This window comes from Bombus flavifrons, chromosome 18 (genome assembly GCF_040668555.2).
Source record: "Bombus flavifrons isolate JBK064 chromosome 18, iyBomFlav1_principal, whole genome shotgun sequence".
NCBI lineage: Eukaryota > Metazoa > Arthropoda > Insecta > Hymenoptera > Apidae > Bombus > Bombus flavifrons.
Window position 1 is genome coordinate 5020852 of NC_138459.1, and position 19996 is coordinate 5040847.

At 25.1% G+C, this 19996-nt stretch overlaps 4 protein-coding genes across 15 annotated transcripts; 2 read left to right on the plus strand and 2 right to left on the minus strand.

Annotated features, from left to right (window-relative positions):
* Positions 1–751: 751 nt before the first annotated feature.
* Positions 752–5677, minus strand: LOC138189070 (tyrosine-protein phosphatase non-receptor type 11). 6 transcript variants are annotated; one of them, XM_069131225.1, is made up of 12 exons: positions 5330–5677; positions 4659–4781; positions 4388–4541; positions 4072–4234; positions 3854–3966; positions 3509–3777; positions 3356–3435; positions 3088–3270; positions 2845–3021; positions 2544–2760; positions 2335–2486; positions 752–2247 (listed from the first exon to the last, which is right to left on the minus strand). In XM_069131225.1, exons 2-12 carry the CDS (start codon positions 4720–4722, stop codon positions 2083–2085), a joined length of 1737 nt encoding a protein of 578 aa, XP_068987326.1. In that variant the 5' UTR covers positions 4723–4781; positions 5330–5677; the 3' UTR covers positions 752–2082. The 6 variants fall into 6 exon arrangements, with proteins under 6 accessions (XP_068987326.1, XP_068987323.1, XP_068987327.1 ...); XM_069131222.1 differs by having other exon boundaries at positions 4388–4582; XM_069131226.1 differs by having other exon boundaries at positions 5211–5341.
* ifc (delta4-sphingolipid-FADS-like protein ifc) lies at positions 5240–9428 on the plus strand. Of its 2 annotated transcripts, none has more exons than XM_069131230.1 (7): positions 5240–5369; positions 7196–7277; positions 7546–7722; positions 8127–8266; positions 8372–8585; positions 8653–8864; positions 8963–9428. In XM_069131230.1, exons 1-7 carry the CDS (start codon positions 5337–5339, stop codon positions 9101–9103), a joined length of 999 nt encoding a protein of 332 aa, XP_068987331.1. In that variant the 5' UTR covers positions 5240–5336; the 3' UTR covers positions 9104–9428. The 2 variants fall into 2 exon arrangements, with proteins under 2 accessions (XP_068987331.1, XP_068987332.1); XM_069131231.1 differs by lacking the exon at positions 5240–5369 and adding an exon at positions 5816–5914.
* A 509-nt stretch (positions 9429–9937) lies between these two features.
* LOC138188961 (palmitoyltransferase ZDHHC2) lies at positions 9938–18466 on the plus strand. Of its 6 annotated transcripts, none has more exons than XM_069131097.1 (11): positions 9938–10592; positions 10738–10764; positions 10854–10948; positions 11043–11163; positions 11231–11454; positions 11662–11791; positions 11877–12003; positions 13251–13337; positions 16004–16063; positions 16704–17428; positions 18018–18466. In XM_069131097.1, exons 1-10 carry the CDS (start codon positions 10445–10447, stop codon positions 16768–16770), a joined length of 1086 nt encoding a protein of 361 aa, XP_068987198.1. In that variant the 5' UTR covers positions 9938–10444; the 3' UTR covers positions 16771–17428; positions 18018–18466. The 6 variants fall into 6 exon arrangements, with proteins under 6 accessions (XP_068987198.1, XP_068987196.1, XP_068987199.1 ...); XM_069131095.1 differs by lacking the exon at positions 16004–16063 and adding an exon at positions 14434–14564 and having other exon boundaries at positions 9939–10592; XM_069131098.1 differs by lacking the exons at positions 13251–13337; positions 16004–16063 and adding an exon at positions 14434–14564 and having other exon boundaries at positions 9939–10592.
* Positions 18438–19774, minus strand: Gip (hydroxypyruvate isomerase-like protein Gip). Its single transcript, XM_069131107.1, has 5 exons — positions 19445–19774; positions 19229–19340; positions 18962–19134; positions 18772–18891; positions 18438–18688 (listed from the first exon to the last, which is right to left on the minus strand). The coding sequence occupies exons 1-5, from the start codon at positions 19638–19640 to the stop codon at positions 18501–18503; spliced, it is 789 nt and encodes a 262-aa protein (XP_068987208.1). The 5' UTR covers positions 19641–19774; the 3' UTR covers positions 18438–18500.
* Positions 19775–19996: the final 222 nt, after the last annotated feature.

Consider the following 19996-nt stretch of genomic DNA (forward strand, 5'->3'; position numbering starts at 1 on the left):
CATCATTTTATATACTTAATAGTAAGTTTATTATACGTTTATTTAACACTATACAATGTACACTTGTCTGTTATTATTCATAAGAACCCAAATTATTTACATTTAAACATAACTCTGATATTTATTGCATTGCAATTTAAACTATGCATAATTATTAGAAACTTTTTAATTCAATATTAATATAATATTTATATGATGCCCTACATACAGAATTTTATAACATAAACTCTTTAATGCCATAGTTAGTATCACATACAGTATGTCTTTGATAGCAATAAGATGCAATAATATTTAGAAGTATAATATACAACATTTCTCCAAAACCAAGGTACATTAAATAAGATAAAAATTAATAAAAAATACAACTGTTTCCTTTTTGAAAACATACACATCAAAAAATTATAGAATTATTATTATTTAAATAAGTATAAAAATGATTATATTTTATTGTTATATAAGAATAAACAAATATAATACTTGCATTATGGTGTACTAGATAATTGAAATTATGGCATACTAGATAAATAAAACTTTATTGTGAATAAACAAATCAATATTTAAATCTTGAAATTTTATAAAATACGTAAAAAGAATTTAGTACAGATCTCAAATTTTTTAAATATATATTTAATGAAGTAGTTATTATTGATTTGGTTTTGGAATAATGTAACAATATACTTTTAAAAATATCAAATTTGTGACTCAATTTGTAAGGCAGGACTCACTCAGATGCATACTTCACCAGCAATGCTCTAATGTAAACATATATATTTCAAGTATTAGAAACAAATACAAAAAATATATAAAATAGGCATTAATAATATTGAAGCACATATAATTTAATATATATGTTATGTACGTTTTTATAAAAATTTTAGGAGATACATACGAACTATAAGCATTATAGTAACTTTTGCTATAACAAAACTTCTACTTATATAGTTCTATAGTTCTACCTAATTTTCAGAGTGAAGATAATGAAATTCGTGTCAGAATGATAAAAATGATAAAATTTGTGCGCAGATGATTAACAAAAATTTTAACGAATATGTGTTAAAGTATAAAAATTTTAACTTTGATTTTCATATTTATCATCTCCATCTCTTTTAATATTAATATTTAATATAAAACTTTTTTACAATTTGATGAATAAAGTTCGATACTAATATTTATGATATAATTAAGTACAACCGAAATATTAAAAGTAACAAATGTGAATTGTAAGAAAAAAAGAATCGCCATATTATTTATTGTACATGAAACTGAATGTATCACATCTATGCGCGTTCTGCCTTGTAATATGATAAAATTTATAAAGAATAAAGGTTTCTTATTTGTGATCTTTGAAAAAATATTAAAAAGAAAATTCTATATAAAAAAGTCAGTCCTAAATATTACTAGATAATTTGTACAGTTATATAATCACAATAAAAACAATTATTAATATGTTTTCAGGCACAATATATAATACTACACCTGAAACTTAGAAAAATGTTCAAATTTTCGTTGTTTATTCGAAGAAATATTGAAATTTTAAGAAAGGATTTGATAATATATTTTATAGAAAATAAGTAGCATGAAAAATGATAACTATAACTAGATAAATCTGTTATCCAATTAATAGTTGATGAAATACAGATAGCGAAATAATATGAAAAGCAATTATATACTTTGATTACACTTAACATAATTACTATTGAGACTTTGTATTCTAAGTTTTTTTATAATTCAGTACTGCGATTAAGTTGCAAAAAATATTATTTTTCTCTAATGTAATGTTCTAATATACTGCCGATTACTTTTAAGTAATCAACGATTCAAGTGCAAAGTGGTGATATTATAATTTCTACATATCGTTTACGTTCATGTGCATAAGCACTAATTAAATACATGTATTGTACGAAACTTCATTATGATGACACATATTTTGAAAAATATTTGGAATAATCAATTAATTTGAAAATTAAGCTTTTATAGAGTATGTTACGATAATATCGAAAGCTCAAAACCACATATGGTAAGAGTAACAAAGCCTCTTCTTTGCTTTTTAAAAATCTCGTTATTTGATGACATTAATGTTAATTACTTTGGCCTCAAACTATTAATAGGAGTGGGTAATGTAAAATGTGTTGACGTTGAAAGAGTTGTTGTAGTACATGTGGGGACCGGAATATCGCCTATAGTTGTAGTATTTGTTTCGCTTTTATATCGGATATTAGTATATTCTCGACCTAAATGAAGAGATTTCTGTAAAAACAATAATAGATACAACATAAATCGATATATAGAAGCTGAGAAAATATAATCAATTAGTTTCATAATAATTATAATTACTTGCTCTGCTTGCATCCGTTGAGATACAGTTTCAATATAGTGTAATACAGCCAGATAAACAAACTTATATTGCGCTTCTGTTTGAACCATTCCTGACCTTTGTGAACGTACTCTTTGAATAGTTCTTTGAATATCAATTTCACAATCCAACCCTACAAATATAATATATAGAAAATCTTGGACAATTAGTGAAATAAAAATTTTATTACCATGCCGCTTAATTTGATCAAGAATCATGTCGATAACAATAAATGTTCCGGTTCTACCAATTCCAGCGCTACAATGTACAAGAATTGGCCCTATACATGATGCAGTTTGACCGCTTGAAGCAAGAGAAGCAGCAATTGATTCTTGTCTCGCATTAACATCGTGAAGAAAGTTCAACACACATCCGGGATCTGACGGAACACCATGATCAGGCCATGCCTAAAATGTTAATATAATGCAATCAACTTATTTTTTTTAAATATGTGTGAGCATTTCATAAATAATAATAGCTATAATAGGTACTTGAAAATGATAATGGTAAATCCGTCTGGATTCTGTGAAACCGGATCTATTTCCATGTAATAAGAATTCTCGTAATGTATAATCTGCTGTTGAAGTACGAGATAAAGCACGCACTTTCCATTCACCTCCATATTCGGTAACTTCACCTTCCTCTGGCCAATATCGAGCACATTTATTCTAAAAAAATATACATATTTTTAAAATAAAATTTCAATTAAGAATGAATAGTTTTAAATAGCATACCTTTCCTCTTTCCATTTCTTTAGTCGTCATAACTATCACTCGTGTATTTTCTTGATATACCATATGCCAGAAATCTTGAATTGTATTTAGAAGGCAACCTTGTGTTGCAATATAACATTTATTAAATGAACCACCATCACCACACGTATTAATTCCACTAGCTTGTCCATCTCCTTCTTCATTCTATAAATATATATACATATGCACCCACATATAAAAATAGATTTTAATATTTATATAAAATACTACAAATATTAAATAAATTTACCCTAATATAGTTAGCATTAATATAGTCAGATCCAGGAATATTTGGATCAACATCCTTCAAACGTACTCTTGTATGATCAACTATAGAACAGTTATTAAAGTTTATGTACAAACACAATTAAATTAAAAAAATAAAGAAAGAAAAAGATCATACATGGTAAGATGTTTTTATATCGATTTTTCGCTCGATTTTCAGAACGTAATCCTTCTTTCCTGGAAAATAAGTGACGACATTCTAACTGTTGCAACGACTCAAATTCTTCCCAGAACCCGGCTTTTCCTTTACCACGCCCTGCTCCGCCTTCATTGCTACCTGTGGCACCATTCCACAACCATCCATTTGAACAACCATTTTCTTTATGTAACTGTCTTACTCTACTTTCAATACCACTGGCATTTATACGAGTAGCATTGAAAGGTTGTCTAGAAAGTAATAAATATGTTATAACAATATATATATTCTATCACATATACAGAAATTAATAAGTTTTTATATTACCGTAAATGGACAACACTTCCACTTGTTTCAACCATTGGATTGCGTTTATAATGTTCTATCAGATCACTTAAGCTATCAAACTTATCACCTCCTCCAACATCATATTTATTATCCTGCAATATACATTATTACAGACAATGAAATGTCAAAGATTTGATATTTATAAAAATATTAAATATAATGAAGATATGCAGTAAAAAATACAAAATGTAATTAACCTGAGATCGTATTATAACGTGTGTAACACGATCATCTGTACGAACAGATAATACAAAGTCACCAGGTTTACTTTGTGATTCACGAACCAGAAAAGATCCATTTTTACCTCGCTCCAGCATTAAACGTTCTGCTTCTTTAGCTGATAAATGGCCATGGAACCACCTTTACCCATATTTTACTATTAACACATACCATGCTATATGCGTGCATTTGAAGTAACAATAACAAGAAAATATTCCAATACATAACAAACTTTGCTGTAATGTTTATTATGCAAGATATTATGTATATATTCTGTTTTTATTGTACAAATACCTTTCAGTTGTTGGATCTGCACAATTCAATGGATACTTCAATTCAATAATTTCTCCATTCTTTTCACGCAGTTGTCCTCCATTTTCCATATAAAATTGTACAAGTTCTGATAATGTTGCAAACTTTTCACCACCGTAAAGATCGTAAAAGTCCCCTGTATTTTGTATTTTAATATGAGTCACTTCACCATTCCGTCTAAGGATAATATAAAGATATCAAATGTCTTATAACTATATAAACAGATAATCTATGTGATATATTATGTACATACCTAACAGATAATGTAAAGTCACCAGGATTAGATGAACTTGGACGTGCCAAAAATGAACTATCATAACCCCGTTCCATTAATAAACGTTCTGCTTCTAAACCCGATATATTCGGATGAAACCATCTGCAATAAAAATGTTTATATTTCCATAGGATAAAAACATTTTTCCAAAAAATTATAATAAGCAGAATTTTTATTTCAAAACAATATATTGTAAGCTTAATTCAATTTTAAAAACCTATAATCTATTCAAATTACTTCTTTTTATATCTGATATTTTATAGATCTATTCTAATATATTCAACCTTTATTCGTTATTTATTATTAATAACGGTGACATAAACGAATAATGATGCTACAATAATATGATTAAGCACGCTGTATGTAAATAATTGGAAAGTTTCATTTTATAATGACAAAATATAGGACACAAAATAACTATACAGAGTATAAATATGTGTAATCAATGTATACATAAAACGAAATTATTGTATCCATTTTTGGACATGAAGAATTCAACGATGTTAATTAATTTAAATGCGCATAATTTACCTCTGAATCTATTTAGCTAATCTACGGTTAGCACCGAAAAATAAGTAGGCTTGTTCACAGATCGTTCGTGAATTATGATAATTATATATTTTTTATGCAAGTATAAAAACGTGCCTCACCTGCGAGATGCCATGTCGTGATTCCAACTATGACCAGCTGGTAATTAATAATTCATAACGCTTCATCGATGTTCGCACTTATAATATGTAATTATAATTAGTTTCAACTTAATCTTAATGCTAACTATACATCGCTACAATCTTTGACATATTCACTTCACATAAAAACAAAAAAATACCGAAATCACTAAAAGATTCTGCCATCGATCCGCAATATTTAGAACGGACACTTGCAAGGCAAACCTAATGGTTGTACTTAATGCCGATTTCATAAAATTCCTTATGTTATAAACGAATAACTTTATTTTTAATAACAATATATGCCGTTTAACTGTTCTTTTAAATTATGTTTTAATAATTGCAAGTTAAGAAACTGGATCAATTTATAATTCCCTACGTATGATAATATGCGAGTTATTAAATTAATTTTTTGATATTGTCGTGTAACTTGGGGAATTTCAGTTTGGATTGTTGCCCGTAAAGTGTTAAAGCACTCTGTACATATTTAGGAGTTTTGTATTAAATAAAGTTGATGATTAACGAGTGGTTTAGAAAAAACACAGAAGGAAACACAAACTTAAATGAGTTAAGCTTCAAATAGATAACTATATTTTAATCAACTAATTACAGATTGAGAAATTTTTAATCTGTTATGATTTTCACGTTTTTACTGTTTTCACTGTCTTTTCTATCATTGTTCAATCTATTTATGTCTTGGAATTTTACCTAACAAACGCAATTTGTTTATGGTCCAATAAGAAAAATTGTTATTGGCTAATATCAATAACAATTGTTCCCATTGGAATTTATCACATAATAGAGCGAGGATTTATGTCCTGGCAATGTTCTTTTCCATGATAACTTCTATGATAACTAACTAGACAAATGTACAAATTGGAGAGTGATTATAATTATCACTGATAAATAATTTGACAGTTAATCAATATCTACTTAGATAAATTCTCTCTGTTCGTTGCTCCGGCTGCGGTACCTTACAATTTGAATTTGGCGCGAGTTAGTTCACGCAGTGTTCAGTAGAGGGCATACACGACAATATAAATTCAATAACGATATTCTTAACTTTAAACATTATATTTAGTATATTTAGTAAATACTTTCTATATTTATAAAAGGAATTCTGTACTACCACTATATGTTATATATTAATAATCTAATAGTATAAAAAATTAAATTTCATATACATTACATTATTTTTAGCATTTCATATACGAATTTTAACAGTTTTATATAAAAATGATTAATTATTTCAGACAATATTAATATAAAACATATGTTATTTAACAAATAACTATAATTTATTATAAGAATAGATTCACAGATAGATAGAATTGTACAGATATAACAATAGATATGATAGAAATATATAATCATACCTATCTCATTTAAAGATAATCATATGGTATAACTATTATGTAATTTAGAAAAGAAATACCAATATAAAATTATCTTCACAATGTAATAAAAAGAGCAAAGTAATTTAAAATACAATAAGAAAATTGATTTTTAATCAAAGTTAGAGACTATGTAGTGCAATGAACAATCATTTATATTAAAGTATATGCTTCGTTCTTGCAGGTTATTGTGATAACTGTAAAAATTTGTATACTCCATTGAATATAAATTTTTATTTCACTTGCATGTTTGGTTTTCTTACATTGATAGATTGCGCTGTAATCAGTACTTAAGTGATTAACTCAGTCGATTGTCGATAATGCCGGGTATGAAATATCCGTATGTTTTGTATTTATCTTAAAGCATATATTTAACATTTGTCGTATGTTGTTTGATTGCAAATTACTAAATATTTAGTTAATAAAAATAGTTGAAAATTTTTTAAATGTAAAGATGGGTCAACACGTTTCAAGAACTGATTTTGAGTGGGTTTACACAGAAGAACCTCATGCATCACGACGTAAAATAATCTTAGGTATGAATGCAATGTATTATAAACGGTTAAAACTTTATCAGTTTTTTTAATTTACTTTTGAAATAAAAGTTTGATTTGTTAATGTTTAACGAAATATAATAAATAAAATTAACAAGTACCGAATGATATTAACGTTCCAAAATACAATTAATACGTAGTTATATTTTCATGCTCAGTGAATTAAATTTTATACATTGATAATTCTTTACAATACATACTGTATATTTTTATTTATGAGATATTTTGAAATGTTTTTCTTGCTTTTCAGAAAAATATCCACAAATAAAAAAATTATTTGGATATGACCCAAAGTTTAAATGGGTGGTAACAGGGATGGTCTTAACTCAGTTTATCTCCATATATTTTGTAAAAAATTTAAGTTATCCAATGTTGTTCCTTCTAGCATATTGTTTTGGAGGTGTAATTAATCATTCTCTTATGTTAGGTAGGTAGAAAATGTTTTTAATTAGTCTGTGTAAAATATTTAATATCTCTTGAAATATTGTGATTATTGCCAAGTCTATATGAAACAAAAATATTATCTAATTATATACATATTATAGTAAAAAAAAAAGAAATTTTCTTATATATAAAAGCACTCATTAAAGCTTTTATAACTATAATTGAAGAGAATTATTTTTTAAGAGAAATGACTCATTAATTCTTATCTGATAGATGTATTATATTGTTATGATATAACTAAATCATCTAATTTCATTATTTTTGCTCAAACATATATCTATATGACCTTTTTATTCAATATTAAATATTAAATGTAATTATTATTTAATTAAATATAAAATTTAATTATTAATAAATAATTTAAGTATTTCGTCATTTTATTTGTAGCAATACATGAAATAGCACATAATCTTGCTTTTGGACATGCTAGACCCAGAGCTAATAGATTATTTGGATATTTTGCTAATTTACCTATAGGTATACCAGTATCAGTCAGCTTTAAAAAATATCATCTTATACACCACCGTGTAAGTAAAAATAAAATATATTTTATAAATATAAATATAAACAGAATAAAACAGTATTATAAATATTATAGATATGTATAATACATATTAATAAATAAATTGCAGTATCAAGGTGATGAAAAATTAGATACAGATTTACCAACACTACTAGAAGCAAAATTATTTTGCACAACATTTGGAAAATTCTGTTGGTTATATCTACAGCCATTTTTTTATGCATTTAGACCTCTTGTTGTTTATCCAATGGCACCTACATTAATGGAATATATAAATTTAGTAATACAACTTACTTTTGATAGTTTGATATGGTATTTTTTTGGTAAGAGTTTGGTAATAATAATAATAATATCACATTAGTATGTTATTACACAAATATTATATTATAGGTGGAAAAGCCTTACTCTATTTACTTTCTGGATCAGTAATGGCAATGGGATTACACCCTGTTGCTGGACATTTTATATCAGAACATTATATGTATAGAAAGGGTTTTGAAACTTATAGTTATTATGGCCCACTAAATTGGATTACATTTAATGTTGGATACCATAATGAACATCATGATTTTCCTGCTGTTCCTGGTTCGAGATTACCAGAAGTGAGTGCAATCCATTTTAACAAAAAAGAGCATTTACATTATTGGGTATCTATTTCTATGAAAAGTATGTGTTATAAAAATATTTTACTTTTTTCTAGGTAAAACGAATTGCTTCCGAGTTTTACGATAACTTACCACAGCATAACTCTTGGGTTTCTGTTTTATATGATTTCATTATGGATCCTGATATAGGTCCATATGCAAGAATGAAGCGAAAACATAAAGGACTTACTTCATAAAAAATTAAAAATTATTTAATTTTTTAATAAGTAATCTTGTGATTAGCATCTGAAGCTTAATATTGCACAAAGTAACAATTCTCTTTAATTTATTGTGTTATATACATATATTCAGTATTAATAAAAAGCATACTCATTCAATGCTATTAGTAATCCATTTTAAAGAGGCAATAAAGTTTTTTGCCTTTTTTGTATTTTTGAAATATTTATGAAATCATATAATTATGTAAGTAAAAGATGCTAAATTGTGAACGATTTTCTATTTCCCAGTGTCTGTAAATAACTATAATAAAGTTGTAATAAAGAATACCGAATGTGTGACAAATGATTAAGAATATTACATATATTTTTTTAGGCAAATGTCTATATAAATAGAATTTCGTAATTTTGTAATCTAGCCATAATGAAGTAAATTCTTTGTTGTAGACAATAATATTTTAATTATATAAAATGTAATATAAATATAAATATATATATTGAAGTATTATTCTCATATTGTAAATTTATGTTCAAATAATTATAAATAGATAATTTATAATTGTGTGAAGCCGTTTGATTAATTATATCTTAACATATAATTATAATCATATTTTAATCAATTTTTGAATTCCTTACAGTTACTCGCCAAAATGAAATTTTTAAATTGTGCGCAATTTTCAATTTACCAACTTATATATCTTAAGATTCCTGTTTAGTATTAATGGTAGTTCATATCTACTTTTCTATCGCAAATTATATTCTCATACAATTAATATATTTCTTATATATTGATTATGCATATATGATTGTTGAACTTGAAAATTGGTAATTTTAGGAATCTTAATTTTACTGACCTTTATGTACAATAATGACAAGAGATAAAAGTATGGTATCAATCATATCATGTAATTAAATTTTGTTGAAAAAAAATCGTCGACATTTACTGGCCACTTTTTCAAAACGCCATAGCTTGATGAAAAGCAGTGAAATTATATTTTGTATATCTTTAAATATAATTGTAAAGTATACATTTATTAACTAAAACCTAAAACAAACATGCCCTCATATATCTGTTTTATCTAAGGATGTTATGGAATAGACAACAAAAGTAAAATATCATTTCAGTTCGAAAAAATAACTCTTATTTTGTATAACTTAATACATATTGGTATACGTAATGTTGATGACAGAAGATAAATAATAAAAACAAAATAATATTTGACTATTTATCGTAATATGATTCCTTGTAATAAAGAAACTGTCGGCCTCGTATGTACACTTTGTGTGCAAAGTGTCTGCAATGGTGCATCGGTTTGATAATGGTAAAAATAATGTTTACCTAAATGATATAATTGTGCACACATGTATAACTATAATACAGTGAATAGAATGGGAAAGCAAAACGGATCTTGTTGGTGGTTTGTGAAAGCCGCAAAATGGATACCAGTTATTTTTATTTTGACGATTGTCTTATGGTCGTATTATGCTTATGTGGTGCAGTTATGTTTTTGTAAGTGTTTTCATAGATTTTTTCTTCTTAACAGCAAACATTTTGTAACAAAAATAAAATTTCGTTATTATTTTCAATCTGTAATACACGTAAAAAATTTTTATGTATATCATGTATACTAATTTTGTCTCTTTTTCCATTTTAGATACTGTAGATAATTATGTTCAAAAAGGTTTGTACAATTACTAATAGAATATTGTTAATAAAAATATACTTCTATTAAAAATTTACTGACTTTATTGTCTTTTTCTTTTCCAATAGCTTTTTATTTGTTTTTTTACCACATCCTTTTTCTATTATTTTTATGGTCTTATTGGCAAACTGTATTTACGGACCTAATAGAAATACCATACAAGGTAAAATTTGATCTATATAACAATTACAATATAAAAGTGACATATGTATATAAAATATTAATAAAATAATGTTTTGTGCCAAATGATGTTTTAGTTTAAAATACCAGATGCAGAAATGGAAAAATTTCATCAAGCTGGAACGGAAGAAGCACAGATTCAAATCTTAGAGAGATTTGCACAAGGTCTTCCAGTTACAAATCGCACTATAAAAGGAGGTATAATGTTTACTTTTTGATATTTGTATATTAAGGAAATGTATTGTATGTAAAATATATATTTTAGTCATACGTTTCTGTGAGAAATGTCAATTAATTAAGCCAGATCGAGCACACCATTGTAGTGTATGTAGTACATGTGTTTTAAAAATGGATCATCACTGTCCATGGGTGAACAATTGTGTAGGTTTCCACAATTATAAATTTTTCATGTTGTTCCTGGCATATGCCCTTCTTTATTGCATATTCATTACTGCTACATCTTTACAATATCTTATACGTTTTTGGAAAGTAAGTATACAATTTTTTTAGATATTTCTGCTAAATTACCTGTTTCAATAAATTATAAAAATTATAAAAATATAATTTAATTAAATTTTTTTAATGTTTTAATGTTTTATTGTTTCTTTTTTAATCTTTAAATATAATTGAAATGTAAATAAAAAACTTTGTACATTGTTTTTTAATCTTATAATAATGAAAATATTTTCTTCATAGGGGGAATTGGATGGAATGGGTAGATTCCATCTATTGTTCTTATTCTTTGTCGCATTGATGTTTGCAGTTAGTTTAACTTCCCTTTTCTTTTATCATTGCTACCTTGTTTTACATAATAGATCTACATTAGGTAATTAAAAGCATGTTATACAAAAATTATTTAATGTTTTATAAAATACTTGTAATATGCACTAAAAGTTATGAATTATTTGTAGAGGCATTTACACCACCTATGTTCCGCACAGGGAAGGATAAGGATGGTTTTAGTCTTGGAAAATACAATAACTTCCAAGAAGTTTTTGGTGATAATCGTAAACTATGGTTCCTTCCTATTTTTACTAGGTAAGTTTAACAAGTATTTAACAATTCACATTTCAATATAGTATTCCTATCATAATAATATAATAAATATAAGTTTATCATAAGACTATGAACCATTTGCACAATATACAGATGTGATGAATTTAGTACACTTGTTGTATTTATGTAGTAATTACAATTTATACTTATGAATCATGTAAAAGAGCATGTGTATCCTAATATACATACATGAATGTATATATAATATAATACTGCAAATTTATAAATGTTATTGTCTCATATGTATATTTCAGGAAATTTAATTCTTTCTATTATTAAATATAATGATAGTAAATAGTACTTAGATATACAGATGTTTTCACCTATAGCACTATCTGTTGTACTGTATGCTTTTTTGTTAAGTGGTAGTATAGTTTCATGGAAAAGTAATATTATCTTCTAGATAAAAGTGAAGAAAATGGTAAAAATATAAATAACATATGGGGTGTTTCACGCAACTGTCCCATGGAACAAGTCACAGCGTTAAAACAGTAGAAGATAGAAGAAAATTTCATTAGGCAAAATTGAAAGGTTTTGAGTGATACGTTATGTGATGCATGCGTCTTCTCCAAAAGTAGTAATATTCCAAAAATTTCAATATCACCTTTATTACCTTTACATTACCTTACATTTTTTTATACACCATTCAATACATTTTTTAATTCTCTACAAAAAGATATTAACCTTTTTAGGTTAAAAAATCATTAGTTTAAAAGATATTTTAACTTTAATCTTGTAAAATTTATCGTATAGAAGATAAGGAAAATATTAACAAAAAAAGTACTGTGTTGTTTTTTTCCTTACAATGAGTTGAAATCTTTGAAATGTCACTACTTCCGGAAAAGATACATACACAATGTGATACATCTCTCAAAATCATTTAATTTTTCTAATAAATATTTTTTCTATCTTCTGGCGCTTTAACGCTATGACTTGTAACGTAATGACTTGTAATGTAAGACAGTTGTGTAAAACACCTTGTATAATATAGATTATATAAACTGCCTTAAAAATCAAATTATGTAAATTAATTTTGTACTGCATTCAACATTAAATATCAAGGAAAAGTCAAGAATGATTTTAATCTTTATTCATAATACATATTACATTTTAATAATACATATCATTTATTTTCTCAATAATTCTATATTAATTTATGTTTGTCATAAGTACATAAATACAATAGTAATTGCCGTTAAAACGCGATGGATACGTTGAATGTGTTTTAGTCTCGGAAATGGTGTCGCCTATCCAGTACGTGCGCAACATCAAGGCACATCCAATACTTATGACTCCATGGGCAGTACCCGAAACAGGTCAGCATTATAGAAATCTACAGTGCCAATATAATGATAGTTATATATAAACCTTACTATGGAACTCCTTAATATTGTTGATTAAAAGGCAGTTAATATTAAAATAAATAATATATATTGTTATACATTTAAAAAATGTTTAAATACTTTATAGGAGAAGAAGTGGGAAACATTTTCTTCATATCTTTTTGTTAAATTTATGCACTTCCTTTTTTACAGAACCATTTTTTTTTTCAGTTATTATTTATTTTATACAGAGTTCCAGAGTAACAAAGTTACATATATATATTTGCTTTACGAATGCATGCAAGTACTTATTTTATTTATGCTTCTATTCAATTCTATTTTAAAGGCCAATGTTATATTTAAAAACTTTTTTGAATTATTATTAACATTGAGAGTAACATAAAATTGATAAAATTACAATTTTGATGTTATAGCTATATGTATCTAATGCTCTTATTAACTGTTGATTAATGAGGTGTGCGTTCTGTTATTTGTTGAAATGTGTTCTGCAATATTGAATTTTAGTCAATACAATATTAATTTTCTATGTTGAAAAATGGCATTTTTACAATATTAGCAAATAATATTACATTTATACTACAATGATAAAGTATATTAAAATTTATTTATATATTTATAATAAGATTAAGGTTTTATTTTATATATAATCCACAGACAATTATTGTGATGGATTGTAAAATAGGTACTATGTTTATTTTTATGCAAAAATGTATATTTTTTGTAGATGCATTATATTGTGTGTTAATAGAGATTATCAGTATAATTATTTTACTATCATAAAAAATATTGTGCATCTGGTTCTTGCAAATTGATATTTATTTGATTCTTAGAAGTGGCGTAACTATATATAACATTATTTTTTCTGTATGTATACAGTTTTTATTTATGAATAATAAATCACAAATAAACGCGAAGAAAAACAGAAATATATTGAAAATATTAGAAGCTATATAAAATTCTAAAATCAAAACATAGCATAATTTTTACATGTTTATCAGAGATAAGTAGATACGCTACCTCTAAAAATAGATGGGATTACATGAAGTAGAAGGTAGGGTGTGGGTTACAGTTTTGGCGATGGGGTAAACTTTCCTGAACGGCTGTGCAATGAAGACACACATACTCTGTTGGGACATACTACCCAACAGTGGGGTGATGAGACTGAACTTGACTCTCCACCTCCCTATGGGTCACAATCAGGTATTGTGTAGTCTGGAATCCCTATTTTGAGGCAGCGCATTAATTTATATGCATTATCCAAGTATATGATACTTTTAGTACAAAACTCATATTAGCCACAAGAGTTCTGCAATCATCTAAGTAATAGTACATACTAATGTCAGCTTACATTTTTAATCTTTTTTTTATCACAAATAAGTTACTATCATTGCCTCATAGAAGGAAAGATATAACATTTATTCTGAAATATTTTAAATATAATATATAGGGATTAATTCTAGAAAATTATCGTACTACATTTTTTTTATTTTTATCAATAAAAATAAAATAAACAGTACTATAAAGATAAATTGGTTTAAAAAATTATAAAAATTATGAAAACTTACAGTTTAACTCTTCTTCTCTTACCAAAATCAAACCATTATAGTATCAACTAATAAAGAGTTTATATGAGCTCATATTTTATGTAAGTACATTATATATTGTGTAATTTTTTCTAAAGGAAACTTAGATAGTAATTTAATTTAATAGTCAATATGACTACATACTTAAAAAATAAGAAAGTGTGTAGTAAATATGTAATATATACATTTTTTATAATAATTAATGTAAACATAATAAGTAAAACAAAGAGGTATGCCTAAAAAATATATAAAGGTATGAATTATATATTAATTTTATGTTATTACATTCGTTATTTACGAATTTATTAATTTGTAGGATATGTGTAAAATACTATTTATGAGATAAATATGTAGATAAACTTTATTGTCCATTACTGATTTAAAAATGCTGTAATAAAAAAGAGATAAATAAATTGATAAAGTTGAAATATTCAACGTATTTATACATAAAAGATTTTATATTTAATAAACTTTCTTCTTATATATAATTAATTTTGATTTAATACAATCTATCATTTTTGTTCCACTAAAGTTGGTTACTGTGCATGAACGTAGAATTATATCTATAGACATGCATGTCATAATATATAACTTTAGGATCTATATATATATAAAATACTATATATTATTGTACAATATGTGTATATATATAATACTATATTAATATATAATATAATATAAATATATTATAATATTAAAAAGGTATATATATATATTAATATATTGCATAAAAGTTCACTTTTGTTATTATGTAATTGTACTATGTATTTTCATTGTAAGCTATACTAACACTGCTTGCTTATTGTAACTCTTTCTTATTGTGTACTTAGAAGAGATGTACGTGATGTTAACATATATAAAGTTTGTTTACTATTTTAAAAAATACATTTACATTTTCTTGCTCTAATTAAAATATAACACACTTTTTTTTATTAATACTATAGAAATTCTCTTTAATTGATTCATATTACTAAAATTTACATAGTTATGCAAATATATCTCCATATCAATGTGTGTGTATTTAATATAGTAATTAGATTGAGTTTTTGACCACAGGCCTACCATTGATCAAATGACATTGCTAGAAGAAGCTACACTTTTGGCACTTGGCACTGGGTAATATCAAATTGTTTGGTCCAAAGTGTATTCATTTTTTAAAATGTTGTAATTGATAAATATTGTTTTTCAACGTAACACGTATATGTTTGAAAACATATTGTTTGACATATGAAACAACATGTTCATTGTAACTATACAAATATCAACTATTGTTTTTGTGAATAATAATTACTGGAAACATTGTTTAATTATCTTAATATGTGTATTTTATATGTGAACTATATTTGTAACATAAATTGTCATAAATAACACAGAAAGTTAGCTTTTTATATAATAAAATTTATTGTAAAATATGTTGAGCAGAGAATTTTTATATATATATATATATATACACATATATATTTACTTCATTTTAAATTCATCTATGGCAAAATTGAGTTTTGTATTATTGCATGTTTTTTGTTTACAAACACTAACATTTAATGCTTTTTTTGAAAGTGTAATTTGAATCATTATCTTGTACAGTAATTTTTATATATAATTATGTGTCACAGCTTTCTTTATATTTGATATTGTACTTTTAGTAAACTCTTTTAATATAACTGCTAATATAAATTTATTTGCGTAACAAATATTTTTAGTCAATCTGTATATGTGATAAGTAAATTTATTGAATATTCTTTAAAATATTTTACAGCTCTGCTATGATAACTCGTGCAACAGATGCCAATCAACCATTGGTGGACGCAACTGAAGTTGTTTGAAGCAGCATTTAAAATTTATTATTCATCTTTTTATTATTAACAAACATTTCTTGTTAACACAACCTAATTTTAAAGTCTTTATATAAATCCTTTGCACTTGCTATCTTTTTTAATTAGTCCTTCTGTTAAATGTGATTCTATTGATCTTAGTAAAGCCTTCTTAGTCTTAAGTTTGAAGTTAAATATTTTTCAGTAAATTTCTTTTCTGTAGGTATTTTTATGGACTATTTGTTATTTTGCTAATTTGATAATTTTCCTGCAGTATTTTGATATACAAATGCAAAGGATTAATAGCTAGATTATATTTATTACTATAGATTAGAACATTTATAGTTCTGTATACATTAACACATATTATAAAAATTATTGACAGAAATTAGAACATAAAATCTGCAGAAAATTTTTAAGATTTTAGGTATGTATAAGTAACATTCTCATTACTTACAGATATTATTGCATATAGCAATATATGTAATTCTGATCATAATTTACAATGTTTTATAGATATTAAGTTGCTGTTAATAATTGATGCCATTGAAATGTGAAGAATATAAAAATGATTCGGTGATATATATAAATATTTATGATTAAACAAAAGAAATGTTGCCATTGAATTTAATGATTTTATAAAGAAATTATGAATTAAAGTTACTATAAGGTAATAAATCTGTTATCATTTTCAAATTAAAAATATTTAATAATCATTAAAATGAAATATCAAAATGAATTTTATTTATATTGTACAAAATATGTTTTAATCACATTTGATGTAAATTCTATAACATTCTCTATTTATATTTGTTAGAGATAGTTATGTTACATAACTAAAAAACTAATACAATTACATACTTTTAAAAATATTATTTCATATTAAAAAGAATAAAAACAATTTTAAGGATATTTCTTTGTTTTCTCATATTCGAAAATATTTCATTATAATAATGATTTTTTCATGTATTTTATTTAATGCAGCTAATTATAAAATTAATTAATTAAAAATTAACGAATATATAATTATTAATAAATTAATAAATATAAATATATAATTAAAGATTAATAAAAAAAATTAACTGAGTTTTGAATAAATTTATTTTTTACTTACAACAATAATATTTTTATTAAAATAAGATTAACAATAAAGTTGGTATCTTTTAATATAACATATGCTTTATAACTGACAAATAATACATTTACATTACTCGAACAAATTTATGGTTTATAATTTATATTCTTTATATTGCTTACAGATTTTATTGAAATATAATGTATCATGTAACATCAGTAAGATATATAAAAGTACTGGATAACAGTACTAAATAAAAAAGTATTATTAGTAAATCTTATCTTGTATACAAAAGCAGTGATAGCACTGATCACACAATTGTGTAAATTTAGTAGATGGTAATTAAACACTAAAAATTTACATTTATATTAGTAATAATGGTTATGTTCAACTTAATCATAAGTGAAAAAAATAAGACTAATGTGCAAAGAAGTAACTTTAGTAGGAAGTATTAACATAAATTTGACTTATTCATTGATTTTGTTGTGTGTATATAAAGTGTATAATAAAGTTATATTGTAATAGAAACGTGACAAGTATATTGTAACACAAAATGTATTTGACTGTTATAAGAAGAGGTACTTAAGATTTCTTTAAACAATGATAAGAAATAAATGATTGTTATATTATAAATGAAGATTTTCAATATATAGTTACAAAATGAATCTTATAATTCATAACCATATTTTTGTATCCAACTTAATCCATCTACTGATGACGATTTTGGACAATATTCTAAACCTACATACCCATCATATCCTTCTTTTTCTAAGATCGAAAGAACATATTTATAATCTATTTCCCCAGAAGTATCAGGTTCATGTCTATCTGGTACTTGAGCAATTTGTACATGACCTATAATGACAAGAAAATATATAAATTTCGCATGTATATAAATATATGTATATATGTATATGTAATTTAGATAAATCACATACCAATGTATGGTAGAAGTTCCTTGATGTTTTTTGTAATATTGCCACAAATATGTTGTAAGTGAAAGATATCAAGTTGTAATTTTAAATTTGGCTTATTTATCTTCTTCACTACATCTAAACCTATAAAAAATGTTATATTAATGACTTATTCACATCTTTCATTAAAATTATTTTTGTATTAGAAGGTTACCTTTCTGGAAACTATTCATATAATAATTTGGTACGGTGATATTATTAATAGGTTCTATAAGGCCTAGTATTCCCTCTTTTTCAAATTTTTGTAATGCATATAAAAGATTTTTTACATACACATCATCATTGACAGTTGTTACTTTATTTACCTTGCCTGACATAATATGAATTCTAAAAAGAGATTATATAAAAAATAAAACGAAAAATTCTTTATTAGAAAAAACAATCATTAATGATATCAATCAATTTAAACAATTTCTTTTACCGTTTACAATTTAATGCTTTTGCATATTCTATTGTTAAATCAATGCTTTTTTTAAAGTTTTCTTCTTCTCCAGGTATCGCTGCAAATCCTAACTCTCCTTTTGAAACATCACCTACATATTTATAATAAAATGAAAGTTATACCTTAATATAAGACTATTTTTCTTGCCATTATTTGTATAATGCTTCGCATTAGTTGTAATTGTCAAATACATACCTGTAAACACGTTTATAAGAATTTGTTCAACATGTGCATTTTTTTGGGCTTCTGATACATCTTTAATGGAAAAACCAAAAGGAAATCCACTTTCTACTGCTCTAAAACCAGCTTCTTTTGCCAATTTATATCTTTCAATGATAGATGGTGCCTCTGTGAACATAAAGGATAAGTTGGAAGCAAATTTAAGGCTCATATTGCTTATTTTTCTTTTGTAAAGGTTCTGGAGGGTCTAACTATAATTACTGATAGAATGACTACTGTTTATTGCTTAATATTTGAGACATTATATAACTTCTTATCTTTTTATCAAGAAACTAATATCCTAAAAATGTGTAGAGTCAAGAAATATTTTTTATACATATGTATATATGGTTCAAATTTTGATTAACAGACCTGTTTATATCCGATGAAAGTCTATTTTTCTGTTTTGTATTATTTCACCAGAAAATTTGTTGTTTTTTATTGGTTAGTCATAATTAATCACTATACTAACTACACACTAACCTTAATAACACATCATTTAATAAACAATTAAATTTAAAAAGATGT

Bases quoted from the DNA above. Each gene is read 5' to 3' on its own strand.
- ifc (XM_069131230.1), top strand. From the start codon at position 5,337: ATGCCATGTCGTGATTCCAACTATGACCAGCTG. The intron at 5,370-7,195 runs GTAATTAATAAT...TTAAATGTAAAG, and splicing joins ATTCCAACTATGACCAGCTG to ATGGGTCAACACGTTTCAAG. The intron at 8,267-8,371 runs GTAAGTAAAAAT...AATAAATTGCAG, and splicing joins ATCATCTTATACACCACCGT to TATCAAGGTGATGAAAAATT.
- LOC138189070 (XM_069131222.1), bottom strand. The intron at 4,235-4,387 runs GTATTTGTACAA...ATATGGGTAAAG, and splicing joins GCAGATCCAACAACTGAAAG to GTGGTTCCATGGCCATTTAT. The intron at 3,022-3,087 runs GTATGCTATTTA...ATATTTTTTTAG, and splicing joins AAGAAATGGAAAGAGGAAAG to AATAAATGTGCTCGATATTG.
- LOC138188961 (XM_069131095.1), top strand. From the start codon at position 10,445: ATGTATAACTATAATACAGTGAATAGAATGGGAAAGCAAAACGGATCT. The intron at 10,593-10,737 runs GTAAGTGTTTTC...TTTCCATTTTAG, and splicing joins TGTGGTGCAGTTATGTTTTT to ATACTGTAGATAATTATGTT. The intron at 11,164-11,230 runs GTATAATGTTTA...TATATATTTTAG, and splicing joins AAATCGCACTATAAAAGGAG to TCATACGTTTCTGTGAGAAA.
- Gip (XM_069131107.1), bottom strand. From the start codon at position 19,640: ATGAGCCTTAAATTTGCTTCCAACTTATCCTTTATGTTCACAGAGGCA. The intron at 19,135-19,228 runs GTAAAAGAAATT...ATCTCTTTTTAG, and splicing joins AAAGCATTAAATTGTAAACG to AATTCATATTATGTCAGGCA. The intron at 18,892-18,961 runs GTAACCTTCTAA...CATTTTTTATAG, and splicing joins TATGAATAGTTTCCAGAAAG to GTTTAGATGTAGTGAAGAAG.